The 16,316-nt window shown below is 35.4% G+C and overlaps 1 protein-coding gene across 4 annotated transcripts in view; it reads left to right on the forward strand.

Annotated features, from left to right (window-relative positions):
* The window catches only part of Rab3-GEF (Rab3 GDP-GTP exchange factor), a 265,816-nt gene that overhangs the window by 118,987 nt on the left and 130,513 nt on the right, over positions 1–16,316 (forward strand). For 3 of the 4 annotated variants that reach the window (XM_069826882.1, XM_069826883.1, XM_069826884.1), the window contains exons 19-21: positions 2,769–2,993; positions 7,707–7,781; positions 14,707–14,907. In XM_069826882.1, coding sequence (XP_069682983.1) covers positions 2,769–2,993; positions 7,707–7,781; positions 14,707–14,907 — 501 coding nt within the window. The remainder of the gene's footprint in view (positions 1–2,768; positions 2,994–7,706; positions 7,782–14,706; positions 14,908–16,316) is intronic. The other variant, XM_069826885.1, reaches the window with a different exon arrangement.

Here is a 16,316-nt window from a genome sequence, read left to right on the forward strand (position 1 = left end):
TGAAAATTCGTCATATTTACTTGGAAAATAAATTTCAAATTGTGACCTCAGAGTTGTATTATTGGTGTACGATGTACAGTACGTGACCATTTCAATGTGCAGACTGGGTGTCGGCAAAACTATTAAGAAAGTCATAATACATGAAACATTTCGGTCCTCTGTTATGAATTCGGGTGGTCCCTGGCTGGGTTACAGGTGCAGCGCCAGATGTGCAGGGAAAAGATGGCGAGAAATACCACGTTCGTAGTGCTTTAAATCCTTCTTTTGTTATTGAGAGTAGAGTGGGAAGTCGGTAGATGGATAGGATAATAAATTTCATAAAATGTCAGTACTGGGAGAAAAAATGAAAGGTGATTGCCATGTGTTATTTCCAAGATTTCTGAGATATTCAGCTGTAGAGTGGTTCGCAATTCGTTTGAATTTTATTTTTCTTCTGCCTTTTATGAAGGACCACAAGGGCAGACCTCGAGGACCACAGATGGTCTGCGGACCATAGTTTGACAAACGCTGACTTATAATAGTCGTCAAAAGTAGAAATAATTGTGTATAATGTAATAATTAATTTCTCCAATTTTAGGTATGTAGAAATTACTGGGCAGCTCATTCCATTTACCAAAACTATTGTTTCGTGTACATTATTCATGAGTAAAGTGACTGGCAAATACTGAAGGCGAACGAAATCTGTTCAGTAGTTTAGGAGAAATTGCAATGACATGCCTAGAGCTACAGAGGGATCAGATGAGGTGTGAACAGAAGCGACGGGATTTTCACTTGCTCTGCTGACATACTTGCAGTGGGTAACGGACAGTTTAGAGTCGCGGTGATACAACCATACAAATTTCTGTAACTATTTTAAAAAGTGTCTTGCTTACCAATTTTATTGATGGAGTTGCTGAAACTGGCCGCCTTTGTTATCCACATATTTTTGGCGCCTCTTTATGAATGGGACGGAAATTCAGGATACATAAAAAAAAAATAAAAAAGCACATAAACTTATAATGAATTCCAGTGTAAATACACTTGTATTTTGACGCTCAATTAAACAATTAGAATTATCTTCGTTTTATTATTTGCTTGTAGTGGTGTAGCCCTATATTAAATAACATGCCATAAGTCTGTACACATTGAAAAGCACAGAGGTTGATATACATGTTCCTACACTCACTACATTAACATTGTTTCAAAGAATCTTGTTGCTTCCTTTGCTTTTGTTTAATAGTTCTTTGTTTGTTTAAACATAATCAAAAAATTCTCTACAAGACATATTAAAGTTCGTCTTTATTGAGGATTCTGATTTTACAAGTTCTGGCCTCATCCGGTTCCTCTTGTCAGTTCAGAGATTCTTCATTTTTAAAAATCTCGTTCCACATGAGCATTGCTAATTGGAAGAGCATGTACGTGTTCAGCAATTTTCTTTAAGTTTGGCACACTACGTGTCTTCAAAACAGAGTCCCAGCGTTCTTGAGGAGTTGGTAGATCTTTCATTATCAGCATCATCTCTCTCAATGTCGACCTGGTTGGCGAGTTGTTATAGCGCTGGCCTTCTATGCCCAAGGTTGCGGGTTCGATCCCGGGCCAAGTCGATGGCATTTAAGTGTGCTTAAATGTGACATGCTCATGTCAGTAGATTTACTGGCATGTAAAAGAACTCCTGCTGGACAAAATTCCGGCACATCCGGCGACGCTGATATAACCTCTGCAGTTGCTAGCGTCGTTAAATAAAATATAACATTTTTTTTTTTCTCTTTCAATAGGCAATACTCTTGGTACAATGCATCACCATTTTCAAAGTCCAGTTCTATATTAACATGCAATTATTCACAATTTCAGTAAGGACACTGAATGTGAAAGTATCATTAAAGCCTAGAAAAGTGATTTTCTTAAGAAGTGAAGAATCGTAATGGAACCATTTTTGCAACAAATAGTCAATGGCCCTCTGATACACATTCACTGCTTCCTTCTTAAAGAGATGCACATCACAATCACTCAAGTTATTCAAATGCTGATTTACTACCAAGCCATTGCAAACTACGTCGGATCTCTAATAATGAAATATCAATACCGTATGAAATTTCAGAATACCATATAATATTGCAATGAACAAAATTCCGGACATTAAGCATCCTGAAAACAATTTAATTTTTTTCCTGCATAGAGGACTGATTTCCTGACAATCCGGAAAAATTCCGGATGGTTGGCAACCCTATTTATGAAATGTCCCATAACTCGCTGTAGTTCTGGTTGATTAATGCCGTTAATTTCGTGGCAGATATTAGGTCCAGTCCTTTCAGGTTTCTCTATTATACAGCATTTTTTTAATGTACCTCAGATAAAAATCACAGGAGGCCAACGGAGCCACAAATCCCTACTAATAATTCTGTCCTGTTGCCAAAATTCAATTGATAGAAGTTATGTAAAACAACAGTGTTGTTCATTATTGTGTAAACTATGTAATGAGAAAGTGTGTCCCTTACAAGACACCAGTTTTTATGTACAACCATTCTGTATCTTCTGTAATAACACTGTTGTGTCCATTTTTTATTCTCCACACTAGGGTATTGCAGTTGTTGATATCTTTGAGACTGTGACTGATTGTGATGATTTTGATGACAGCGTGTTCTTGGAGCTTAAAGAATGATGATAGTTTTAAGCATCATATATTTTTTTTCTCTTTCAAGATGCAGTGTTTCAGATGTCAGTACTAGTAACTTAAATTAATTTTAGGTAGTGGAAGCTGTGAATCTAAGTTTCTACACGCTGTGATACAGGTGCCTCCGTTGAGTCCAGGGATGGTGCAGCGCCAGCCCAGCGTGGGCAACGTGCTAGCCCGCACATCAAGCTTTGGTTCACCTGCTGGCGCTCCTGTTGGCGGTGTGACACGACAGGGAAGTCAGACCTCGCTGTTTGAGCAGTTCGCTTGCTCTGCCAAGGAGCTGGTGAGGGAGACCACAAGACAGAGCAGCCAAGACGGATTACTTGCTCACATGGACAAGGTAAAGCATCAACAAAATATTGCTTGTGACACTATTAGTTTTAGAATTTTAAAACTGACACGGCTGAATTAATCTAAGATTTCAGAGGATTCAGGTTATACAGGGTGATTCACGAGGAAAGGTAAAAAATTTAGGATGTGAATTCTAAAGTCATTCTGAGTCAAAAAGTTCATTTGATTATAGGTCCGTTTTCGAACGGTTACGGAGATATGGCTCTTTGATTTCACAAAAACTTCTGAGACTCCATTGTACTAACTCGCATTTAGAGACAGATAACTGACAAATTTAAAGTCTATATTCACATATGCATACATACCTAATATTCTAGACGTCGGGGTCGATGTTTTCGCACATTTTCAAAGGTACCTCCTTCTGTTTCAATGCACTGTTGCGCTCGGGCGTGAATCGCGCTCATCGCTCGGGAGAGTTGCACGTGGCTGTCTTTATGCTGCATCCAAAATACGGTCGATTAGCGCCTCTCTCGTTTCCCCGTTCCTTTGCTATACCAAGTCTTTCGTGCAACCCCATAGACAGTAAATACTCTTCGATATGGTACCCTTCTGTTTGGAAAGCGTCGTTCATATTCAGCGACGGCACGCAAGGAACTTCCATCGCACAAACCATAAACATACACAATATCGGCATATTCTGTAGTCGAAAATTTATAAGGCATCTTGAAAAACGCAACTTAACACTTCCGATAACTGTACCTGTATAACTACTGTACTGTAGGTAGCTGACTGGCCTGCTATGAATTGATGATAGTGTAGGCTATTTGTGTTATCTGCGGGTTCTGTGTCATTACATCAGACAAGGGCAGGCGATTGGACATTTGTAATGCCCCATCACCCAGTTTGTGATGTGAATGAACTTCTCTTATCTACATCGCTCACAATGCAGATTCCAATGTTACGTCATTCATTGCGATCCATGACCTTGTCTCATCTCACGTCAGCAACATATGGTAACGTCTGATTCACATTGGGGCAAGACGTTTTACCAAAAAAAAATGCATCTAGCTCCGCCATCATTCGAAAACGGACCTATGTTCACGTGAACTTTTTCACTTAAAATGGCCTAAGATATCATATCCTAAATATTTTACCTTTCCTCGTGAATCACCCTGTATGTTATTGGAACACTTCATATATGTGTTGTAATAAAAATTCTCTAACATTTCGGAACTACTACTGATTCCATCCTCAAGGGATATAATTATGTTGTTCATTAACTAGAAAAGTCACCTTCTTAGTTGAACCGCTGTGTAGTTAGGTTCAATTTTCAAAATTATCTCCACCTAACAGACCTATCTGAATTGGCAATCATTCTAGGTAGCAGAGGAAATATTCTAGCAATTAACATAGTAGAAAGAGGTGTAGGTATTGGTAAGGAAATTTTAAATTCAATCAGTCAACCAAAAAAAAAAAAAAAAATTAAAAGGTATGGATTTTTATTTACTATAGGCAACAAACACTAATGTAGCAAAGGTAACGCCTTAGATTCATTTAAGGAAACCTATTAATTAGCTCGTCTTTTATTTCTTAAGCGTTTATAGAAGTGAAATATTTTAATATTACTCACTTAAAATCAGGAGAGGCAATTGTCCTCCTGTCCATTCTAAATGATGCCTCTGGTTGTGATATCGCACTTCCATCATTTCATAATCTCTGTATTGTCTCTATATTTAAGAAGTTTACAGAATAAATAATTCAATACTAAAAGAATTTAGAAAAATAATGGGTTGAGTATGTAATTTGACTAGGAATCTACTGTTTAAAATTTTATTGTGAAGAAATACAGTAGGCCTACATAAGCTCTATAATGAATGTAGTAAAATTCCACCTTATTATTGGAAAATGAAATGACTTGTATACAATACATTTTTACATCATACAAATTTTTACTGTGTGATGAAACTTCTAAAATATATCAACATTCTACACTGTCTGTATTTCTTGTAATTACTAGAGAGCGCATTTGGGGTTTGTAAACCGCAAGGTTAACTGCAACATCGACTGCAGTGTACTGTCCTCATACAGCCAACTTGGCAATACAGTCGTTTGAACTACGTACTTCTAGTGTTCCGTGAATGCACTTTAAAATATTAAATCACCTATTGCGTACATTTCACATTAAGTTACTACGTTTATTTCTTACACTATACACAACTCAGTGTGTTACAGCATTATAATACACGTATTCACAATGAATTTAAAAGAATATTTGCTACAATATCCAGGAATAAAGAACATAGATGCTGATTTACCATCGCAGCTCACCAAATACTATTGGGATGCCTGCAGGAGAATGGAAGAAATCCAAGATTCTTAGCATTGGTCAACAACAACACAATGAATTTATATAGTTAACCTCACATAAAGAATGTATTTTATCTTACTTTGCACTGATATTCACTTAGGCAGTGTTTATACTGCGAAAAACTTCTCTCTACAAAGCATGATATGGCAGGGGCAAATTGAAAATATTATACCTACTGATACATAATTATTTTAGTCTATTTCGCAATGCAGTACCGGTATCCAATATAAATTCTTAAAATTATGGAAAACAAACAAAATTAAGGAAATTAGACTTATGGACATAAAAGTATTTTCCTCTCGATAAAATTGTCCGCAGAGAAGTGTTGAGGTCCGAACTCTTCAACAAATAAACAGCTTCAAATGCCGAGACTTATTTGCTTTCGGCATATCTTACCGATGTTTTGGTAAAAAGGTAAATAAATGCTAAGAAATTATGTAAAGAAGTACGCAAGAATGAGAAGAATTGCGGTGAGAAGTAAAGAAATGCTGTACGTAGATTATTTTTTATTTTAGTAGGTTATTTTACGACGCTTTATCAACATCTTAGGTTATTTAGCGTCTGAATGAGATGAAGGTGATAATGCCGGTGAAATGAGTCTGGGGTCCAACACCGAAAGTTACCCAGCATTTGCTCATATTGGGTTGAGGGAAAACCCTGGAAAAACCTCAACCAGGTAACTTGCTCCGATCGGGAATCGAACCCGGGCCACCTGGTTTCGCGGCTAGACGCGCTAACTGTTACTCCACAGGTGTGGACAAGACTTGTGGATGAATGTGAACAACTAAGAGGGGGAGTTACGAAATGTGCCAGCAATTTTAGACGTACGGGAGTAAGCAAAGAACTGCCGAAAAATGCTAAATAAATGCTACGAAATCACGTCCATTACCATGAGTTATGAGCGTAAAGTCAGTGGAGATAAAACTCCATCCACACTTGTGACGTCAATAAAGCTCTCTGTGCAGTAAATTTGTATTCTCTCGATATAAACCTCATTTGTGCTCTTTAGAATAACCATTATTTGTTTACACTTGAAATAATCCTTCGAATGTACTTGTTAGTATTGTTCATTGTGGAAAGTTTTGATAAGTTCGATGTTGTAGAAGTGTATGTATGTTTTCTGTTTAAATGCTTGTTATTACCAGAGACCGGAACTTTGGCAGAATGCCTTTTTAAATGTGTTAAATCTATCTTCATTGTGAAAGTAAATCTGTACGAATTATACCTTTGTGATTGAAACGTCACAGTTTTATGTTGCCCTTTTCTGCCTTTTTTTTTTAAATATAAATGCCTAATTTACAAAATAAATGCTTTTTTTTTTTTGCCTTTATTTGATTATTTATCTATTATTTATTAATTTATTATTAAAAATTGCCTACAGGTATATTTTAATTTATTTCTATAACCGCTACAATGAAAGTGACTTCACTGAATGTATATTATTGTCTTTCAGTCAGTTCATATTCTCTTTGCAACAATGAGTGCTGCCGTGCAAAAATGTATAACAGTATGCGTTTTAATTATCGCTTGTGTTTATTTGACAAGGCAACAATGGGTGCGGGTCTAACGTTATTTTTAACGGTTATTTTTCTTTCAGTTTTCATTGCGACATTGGTTGTAGCTAGCTAAATATTTCATATCGCAACATATCAGTACAACCAAACATAAGAATGCACTTTCCAAGGCTACTGGGAAGAAGATTTCTTTGCTTCCAACAGTAATTGCAACATCAAGTCGAAAGTCTCAATTTGCATTCGACTTATGTAAAGCTTTTCTTGCTGCAGAAATCCCTTTGTGGAAAGTGCAAGGTTTTGGGTCTAGTGCAAGGTTTTTGTAATTGCCTTTTATTGCATATTTTAGCTATTTATAATGCCTTTTTGCCTGCATATTTTAATTATTCATAATGCCTAAACTTCTGGTCTCTGGTTATTACATAATAGTAAATTTAAGGACTGGACACTTAGCATATCAAAGAAACTAAAGAGTCAACTGAACGAGGTAATGGAGGACTAATTGAATTAATAAACGAATGATTGAATTAATTCATGGGTGGATTAACGAATGAGTAAAGTAATTAATTAGTGCTGAGATAACTTGATACTTTTTTTTCCTTACAATTTATTTATTTGTAAATCTAAAAAATTGTATATACTGTTTAGTGATGCTCCATGTCTTTTTGTTCTTGTTTCTTGAATGCTGGGCCTATGAATGTGAGCCATATTACTTTTATCTGTTGTATAAGTTTTGTACGCAGTTACAAAGGTAGTCCTTGTTAAGAAGACACGCACTTTTGTGTACCATCTTCCTCTTGTTGTGACTGTCCCTTTCTTTTTTATTACCTCTTCTTTCAACTGTTCTGAATGTTTGTGTTTTGTTTTTGCTGTACCTACAAAGTTGAAACTGCAAGCCAAGGAGAAAATCACAGAAGCTGCCACAGAAGAGGCACGTCTGTTTGCCCCCTTGGAGCAGGTAGATTGCATTGAGGCATGCTTGCAATAGAAAAGTACTTTTATCTAGTGGCACTTATATAAATTTTGTTTACCAGCTTTGATTTAAGTTTTCTTTTCGTTTAGATTTCATGTAGGTGTGTCGTGCTGTATGAATTCCTCCATTTCAAAAGTCTGTTTTTGAATTTTACTTGCCTTGTTTTCATATCACGTAGGACTAATTTCAAAGATGAATTCATAACTTAAAACATACGGTAATATTTCTATTAGTAAAAAGACAGATAAAGTTATAATAAATAATAATACCATTCATACTGTTCAAGAATTTAAATATTTGGGTAGCATAATTGACAAGGATGGTGGAGCCTTTGAGGATGTAAAGAACCGAATAAAAAATGCAAATAGTGCATTTGTCCAGTTGTACCCAATATGGAAATCTTATATTATATCTAGATCTACAAAAATTAAAATCTTTAACAGTAATGTGAAATCAGTCTTATTATATGGCTGTGAGACATGGAAAACAAGTAAAATTATACAAAATAAACTGCAAACATTTGTTAATAGATGTTTACGAAGAATTTTAAAAATTAGATGGCCAGATATAATCACAAACTCATAACTATGGAAGATAACAAATCAGAAAGAAATCACAATAGAAATCAAAAGACGAAAGTGGAATTGGATAGGGCACACAATCAGGAAAGACGATGGAGCAGTAGAAAGAATGGCTTTGGATTGGAACCCCCAGGGTAGTAGAACAAGAGGAAGGCCAAAAAATACATGGAAGAGAACAGTTTTGGAGGAAATTGCTAGGGAGGGTAAATATTGAGTGAAGTGAAGAAGTTGGCTACAAATAGGGTCCGATGGAGGCACTTTGTGAATGCCCTATGCTCCTCATGAGGAGATACAGGAGTTTGATTGATTGATTAATATTTCTATCCCATTTTGACTTGCTGCAAAGTTTTTTTTTTTTTTTCATTTGTTTTGTAGATATCCGTTTTCTTTACTGAATGTGTTCAAAATATCAGTTTTGTATTGAATTACGAATTCGTAAACACAATGTAAATCTTTTCATACTAGTAGTTGGAAAAATGGGCCCATTAAATTACGAATACATATATATACACAGAGTGGTTTATGACATTCTGTACGGCACTCAGTGGCAAGTGGCCCTGGCATCAGTGCTTGTCATTCCCATTGAACGGGGTCTGCTACAGTTGCTAGAGTCTGCTATTAAAATTACAGTATTCATATTGTTTACTAACCTTGACTACAGAAGGTGTGGAAAATGATGTCCCTCTGCTGCAACACATTCCTGACATCTCCGAAGGAAACTGGCATTTACACATACCAGTTCGTCTTCTGTAATTCTTCAGATTTCTCGTATAATACTACCTTTTAACTCATGGATTGTGTGCAGATTGTCTTTGTATACTTTATTTTTTAGATTTCCCCATAAATAAAAATCATAAGCTGACAAATCGGGGGACCTGAAGGGCCATAATCCTCTACTAATAACCCTATCCTCGAATATTTCGCATATCAAATTCAATGTTTCGGCTGCTGTATGGGCAGTTGCTGAATCCTGCTGGAAATAACCACTTTGACACTCGATATCGGTTAACTGTTCAAAAAATGGTTCGAGTATTTGTGTTCTGTATCTGTCACCATTGATTGCATCGTCAAAAAATATAGAAGAGCTCATAATCCTATGTGCAGTTATAGCGAACCATACGCCAACCTTCTCATCATGTAAAGGAGTTTCATGAATGAGATGAGGATTTTCTCTATTCCAGTATCTATTGTTTTGCATTCTAACATAGCCATGTAAGTGAAACAATGTTTCATCTGTACTTTTTCATTACTTATTTAACATACATTTTACATTTTCACGTATTATATACCAGTTACTGAATTTTAATAGCCATAGCAACGGAATTGTAAGTATTTTTGTGTTTTAATGATTTATAGCATTTACTTTTTCTAAAAGCTACAAAATGATAGGCCTAGAGATTACGCAAATCAAATCTTAGCTTCAGCAAGAAATGTAGTATTGTTTAATTTCTTTGACAAGGAAATCTGGTTTACATAATTTGTTTTGTTGAGATGAATTCAAAATATAAGTATGGATTCAGGTTGAGATGTTTTTACATACCGTACGCATGTTCATGTACACAAAAGGCATGTAAGTATTTTTTTTATTAGACAAACGAAAGAGCTTGTGCATGTATAAAATCAGTGTTTAAATGGCTACAGCATTAAGCCCAGTTCCCACAGTGCGTGTTTCTGTGATGAATTGCATGCTGGGGGCGCCGATGGCAGTTCTGCTTGCTATCATGCTGGGTTTCAAAATTAGGTTGCTTGCTGTTTTTCGTCTTAGCTTGGATGCTGGAATCAAAGATGTTATGTAGTATTGCTGCTGGAACCATGTTGCCAAGTTCGTTTTTTTTTTTTTCAACTAAATCTGCTTTTTCTGTATTCCTTAGTTTCTAAGAAACAGCAATTAAATATCGGACTTCAGCTGTTTTACACTTCTGGTTATAATATAAATATAAATTTAGCTTCCCTTATGGAAAGGTTGCCAGATTTGTCAAAGCGTATTACATATAATTTGGAAACACACTTAAAAGGTAAAATGATATACAGCCATCAGTTAAGATAGTTATCTTGAAATTTCCATTATCACTCTCATACAAGTGATTTCTCAATATCTGAACCGATCCTTTGAGGGCACTAATGGCTATTTCCTTCACAATGCTGTGTGTTAGCCCCAGGTTTTTACATTTTTTGGCAAAGGAGGGTATGATACCTCGTGCTCCCACCATCAGACCTATCATATCAATGCGGGACAGGCTATATTTATCTTTATAGAACGGGATTGTTGGTTCATAGATCCGTTTCTTTTCACTGTCCACCTCATGCGGTTGATCTGCATGTGTCTCAAATCTGATGGTGGGATCGAGAATGTATGCCGAGTTGTTCTTAATGGCAATGATATCAATTTGCCGAACACTTCCTTGTGTGGCTAGTCCATGCACCTCTTGATGGACTGTAAACCCTACTTCCTTCAGTGCCTCGGCCAGCATAGAACGGACAGCATGGTGACGGATGTTGCGAAGGGCCTCACTATAGGGGCAGAAGCCAAGGATATAACATTTACTATAGTTAATGTAGAACTTCAGTTGTTTTCCACGTACGATTTAGTTCCTTCTTCATCATATGGAGCAGCAGACGAACAGCAGAAAATTTCAATTAAAGGGTCTGTTGTGTATGAACTGTAACCAACATCGAATCAAACACAGGAGCCAACAATGTGGAAACTGGGCTTTATCTTTATACCGGTACATCAGAGAGACCGCATTAAATAAACACTGAACTCCATTGGAATTTCCAATGAACACAGGCAGTGTTGGAGCATGTTTCTTCGGGTCACTCTCCTTTTTTCTGTCATCATGCCATTGGCTTTTTGGTTTCCCTTGCATCAGAACAGCTAGTGTGTGTCATCAGGTTACCCCAAATTTTAATACACAAAAAAGTCATTCAGAACTGAATATAAAATCATTATCTGTGGTGGAACTGTTGGAAGTCATACATTTATTTGAGAAGTGGTCCTTCCTTCATGTACTGTCAGTTGCTGTTGTTAGCAATAAACCAGGTCAAAACCTCTGTATTTGTGATGTAAGGAAACAGAAACACTTGTCATATGCCACTGACTGCACGAATGGAATGGATAGATGAATTGTTTCGAAACCTGTAAATAGTCATTAATAGAGCCCGGATGTTTGGCAAAATGCCTTTTTTTACTGGGTGGAAGTAAATCATTATTTGCACAGATATAAATTTGATTTGGAGTAAATCGAAGTGTTAGGGCCAATTTTTATTTTGCCTGTTTTGTCTTTTTAAGGTATTTCTTACTAATGCCTTTTTTTTTTTTTGTCATTTTAAAGCAATATTTCTTGTTTATTTGCAATTTTTTAATTAATTGTAATGTAATGTGTATGAAATTTAAATATTTGAAACAATGACTAACTTTACTAACGGTAATAAATAAAAGTAATTTATTTCGGTGCTTAATCTGCTAATAATCGTGCTTAATACTATTGGTGTAATATGAATAATGATCGACAATCCACAGTTACAAATATAATATTGTCATGTCTTCACGATACCAACAATCAGCTTTATAACTTTAAATATTAAGCTCGTTCTCATAGAAGTTGTCACGTTGCATTTTCAATTGTTTGCTTTCATATTTTCAAATCTTACTGTTACAATTTTGTGCTACACGTGTTTATTATTGTAAGAGAAAGAAATTTGAGTGAGGAACAATCAGTGTCAGGTGACGAAAGGTATAAGATTGGTTAGCTAGAATGCCTAAATTCAGTAAACTATTGCAAAGTAAACTTCATGCTTGAATTTGGTACCCATGTGTTTTCAACTGATGGAACAGTTTTGTTGTGTAAGGTTTGTGAAAAGACAGTTAATCACGAAAAAAATATATATATTTTATAAGTCAACATGTGTCACCTACGAAGTAAATATGTCAGTTATGCTGATGTAATTTAAATTTATTCCTAAAATATATTATGCCTTTTTAAAATTTATAATATCTTTGTCGTCAAAGATTATTGGGCCTTCTTTTTTACGTTTTTATTGCCTTTTTTGCCTGCCTATTCTAACTGTTATAAACATCCGGGCTCTAGTCATTAATCTTTAACTGACTTTGGATTCGTCTTTGTTTATGTTTGTATCATCGCAGTTTTATCTTACAGAACATTGCTTCAGTAGCTCGCAAAAAAAGTCGACCAATGTGTTTCTTTATTCATTGAGGAAGAACCACAAAGGACAATATGAAATTTCTGTGTTCAGAAGAAATTTTACGGATTTTTTTTTTTATTTTTAACTTTAATGTACTAACGATTAGATGTAATGATGAGTGACTTTCAGGAGATTCTTTAGCTACTATTTTGTGAACCGCATGACGGAAGTTGGTAGTGCGGCTTGCATACAGTTAAAATGTGCATTTTGCTTTTGTATACTTTTCCTTGTTGGAGACTGACTTTGTAATTTGAAACTGAAATTCTTGGGGATTTTATGTTTTGATGCAGTGAAATGACTGTGAAATTAAACACTTCAAAAGCATGCCAAGGTGGTGCATAGAAATGATTTCATCCTACAGCACTGGAAAAATATTTCACATCTTTTGTCTTGTAATTGAAATTACAACAATTAGCTTGCATGGAAATCTGAATGCACTGATAACTATTTTCTCTATTGTTATGAACTCAACATCCTTAACCATGGGAAATAGCTTATGTACATTAGAGAAAATGCATGTTTACGAGACAGTATCAACCAAATGAAATAACTATAAATAACTGTTGCAACAATTCAGAAATAAAATTATCCAGCCCTCCTGCGAATCTGTCTGTCAGTTCTTTTCTATTAACGTCATATTATGTACGGTATTAATCTTGTAAGCATGTACCATACATCAGCTTTTCTGGAAGTACAGTAGAAAACTTTTCAACATATTAGAAAAACTATTTTCTGCATGGTTATGTTTTATTTGATATTTCTTAAAGATCTACAATTATTTTAAATCAAAGACTATAATAGTACATTATGCAACGAGCCTATAATGAAGGTAATTAAGAAGTGAGTATGGATATTTATGAAACGAGCGCGAGTTTCATAATTTTCATACGAGCTTCTTAATTACCATTATAGGCGAGTTTCATACAACTTTTTATGCTCGACCATATTTCTAACTTGATATTATTAATTTTATTGTATCTGACCTGGAGCAATGTCCCGTATGTTGTGAGATGTGCGCAGACGCGAAAGTATTGATTTTTTCCGAGGAACAGATGTGCACATTGACCTTGCTAGGCCATAAGAACCTACAGAGATAACATTGAAATTAAATTAGACATTGAAAAACGAGATGACAAATTGAATTTATTTGAATATTATTTACAATTAACGCTAATTATTATAGTAACAGAACATAACCTTCTGCGACAGTATTGGATTTCCAGCCTCCGTGACTTTTCACTAATTGTCTTTCGATTGCATATCCGAGAATAATCGATACTTGCGGTTTTATAACGGTAGAAAGCTGACCTGTCATTGGCTGAACAGTTGTAACTTGAGTCGTCATTGGCTGAAAGACCTGACCTTTAATGAGTAGGTGTACTTTAATGACATGCATTAAAGGTCTGCTACCAGGTGTATAATTACTACATTTCGGCATGGTCGAGCATAAAGGATTTTTACGACATGACAAGACAATTACGAGTCTAAACAACATGACAATTGTGTATACCGCAGGATATGTTAGAAAGACTGGATATTTACATATGGATATGTGATAATGAGATGATGAGGAAAAATGGATGAAATGATGACAGGGGAAAATGAGAGAACCAAATCCAGTACCATCTTTATCTAGCAAAACTTTTATTCGTACCTGCTAGGATTTGAACTGTATATCTCTGGAATGCAAATCCGTAGCTCTGTAATAAAGAATTATAATATTATTTTGGAAATTGAAATGTGTTGGAAACAGGTTAAAGAAAATACATTTGGACGACAGAAGAACATTAATGCTCAGGGATTATAGATTCGTTTCCTGGGTGATATGGCTAAAAACAAGTGACTAAAACAAACATGGTTAGATTTAGCCATTGACTATTACATGGTTTATTTCAGAAGGAAGTGGAAAATATTGATATCTGAATGGTTTACTTTGTGTATTGGCATGGTATGAACTTTTTTTGCAGCATGCTTATCTCCACCAATTGCACGCATTTTGTCTGTACTAAAATTTTATTGTATTTATGCCCCAAGTTCCATTTTCTCAATTTTTTAATACCTAATACGTTATAAGCTTTAGTAATAGTAGCAAATAATACATATGGTCTTTGCATTCCTGTTTATAGCTCACAATACAAGCCAAGAAGGCTGCAGAAGAAGCATCAAAATCCATGCATGAAGCTAGCAAGACAGCTCTGGAAGCAAGCAAGACGGCTGCTGGTGTTAGCAAGAATACGTTTGAAGATTTGACGTACGTTAGTAAGAGTACGTTTGGAGATCTCACGAAGAGTGCAAAGGAAGTGGCCACTAAGAAAGGCCTACTCAAGGTAGAAATCCCGCAAAATTTTAATATACTGTAATGATTATTATAAGGATAAGCAATGTGAGTCAAAATGGCGTAAATGATTATAAACATGTACCATTTTAGAACATATTCTTCGAGGCCTAGGGGTTCATTTCCCTTTCCTTCCTCCTCTTTCTACTTTTCTGTTCCTAGTGCTGACCTGCTATGGCACTAAAATCGTCCTCCAGTGGCTTAAGGAGGGAAAGCTGGTGATCAACAAGATCTCCCAGCTAGGTCCAATGGACCCGTCGACCAACAGCAGGTGTGGTCCTCCAGACATTCTGGGGGTTGTGTGTGAATGAAGTAGCCACCAAAACGTTAAAATATGGTGTTCACTTAAATCGGCTACAACTTGCCATTTCAAGAAATGGATTCGGAACACCTCAAAATCTGTGCTTCAGTAGCTGGTCATGATAATATCTTTGAAAAATATTGGAGTGCAAGAGGTCAAATGACTTTATTGTCAAACGCCTGGCATTAGAAAACAACAACAACAGAACATATTCAGCATATAAAATGCAACTTACATTATTTTAAACAGTAACTCAACAGTTTTGATGGTAGTGATATGAAAGATTTCGGAATCCTTTTTAAAGAAGAAACTATGATAGCCTAAAGAGGAAAATGTTGTTGTTATCAAATGCTTGACTCTGGCAATGAAGCCATTAGCTCTCTCTCGCACTCCAGTATCTCTCTGTATGGATTCACCAGGCAGTGCTTCACAGGTTTGAAGATGTTGTTCAGCCATTTCCTCTTCTTTGTTGCACAGAGGACAATTTGGATTTGTATAGATACCCAATTTGTTTAGATATTTTGCTAAATAATGAAGTTCCGTAATTAATCTAAATTTTGCTACTGCCATTTTACCGTGTGTTTGTAGAATGATTTCCGGTTTATTGATTAAAATATTCCATTTCTTATCCTTAGGTTGTTTGTGTATAAATTCTGTGTATTTGTCTTTATATTCATTTTTAATTAGTATTTTTATAGATATGAAAGGTAAATTCTTAGTTTTACTTGGAATTCATTTGGAACCTTTTTTTGCAAGGAGATCAGCAGTTTCATTGCCAGCAATTCCATGATGTGCAGATATCCATTGCAAGTGGACTTTTTTCTGTAACGTACAAACTTGGTGATGTGCCTTTAAATTCATCAGGGAATACAGTAATGCGAACTGTTTGCAATTTTGAGTCTAATTTTTTTTATTATTCTTCCTTTGTACCTTTAATTCATTGTTCTGTCTTTCCTTATTTATTTGTTTATTTTTTTCTCTTTTCTTTCATTCTGTTTTCCTTTCTTTTGTTTACATTCCGTATTTTTGTTTTTTTTTTTTTGTCTTTTGTTTTTCTTTCTTTCATTATTTATCTCATTTTTCTCTTCTGCCTTTAACTC

The sequence above is a fragment of the Periplaneta americana genome, chromosome 5, assembly GCF_040183065.1.
Source record: "Periplaneta americana isolate PAMFEO1 chromosome 5, P.americana_PAMFEO1_priV1, whole genome shotgun sequence".
Taxonomy (NCBI): domain Eukaryota; kingdom Metazoa; phylum Arthropoda; class Insecta; order Blattodea; family Blattidae; genus Periplaneta; species Periplaneta americana.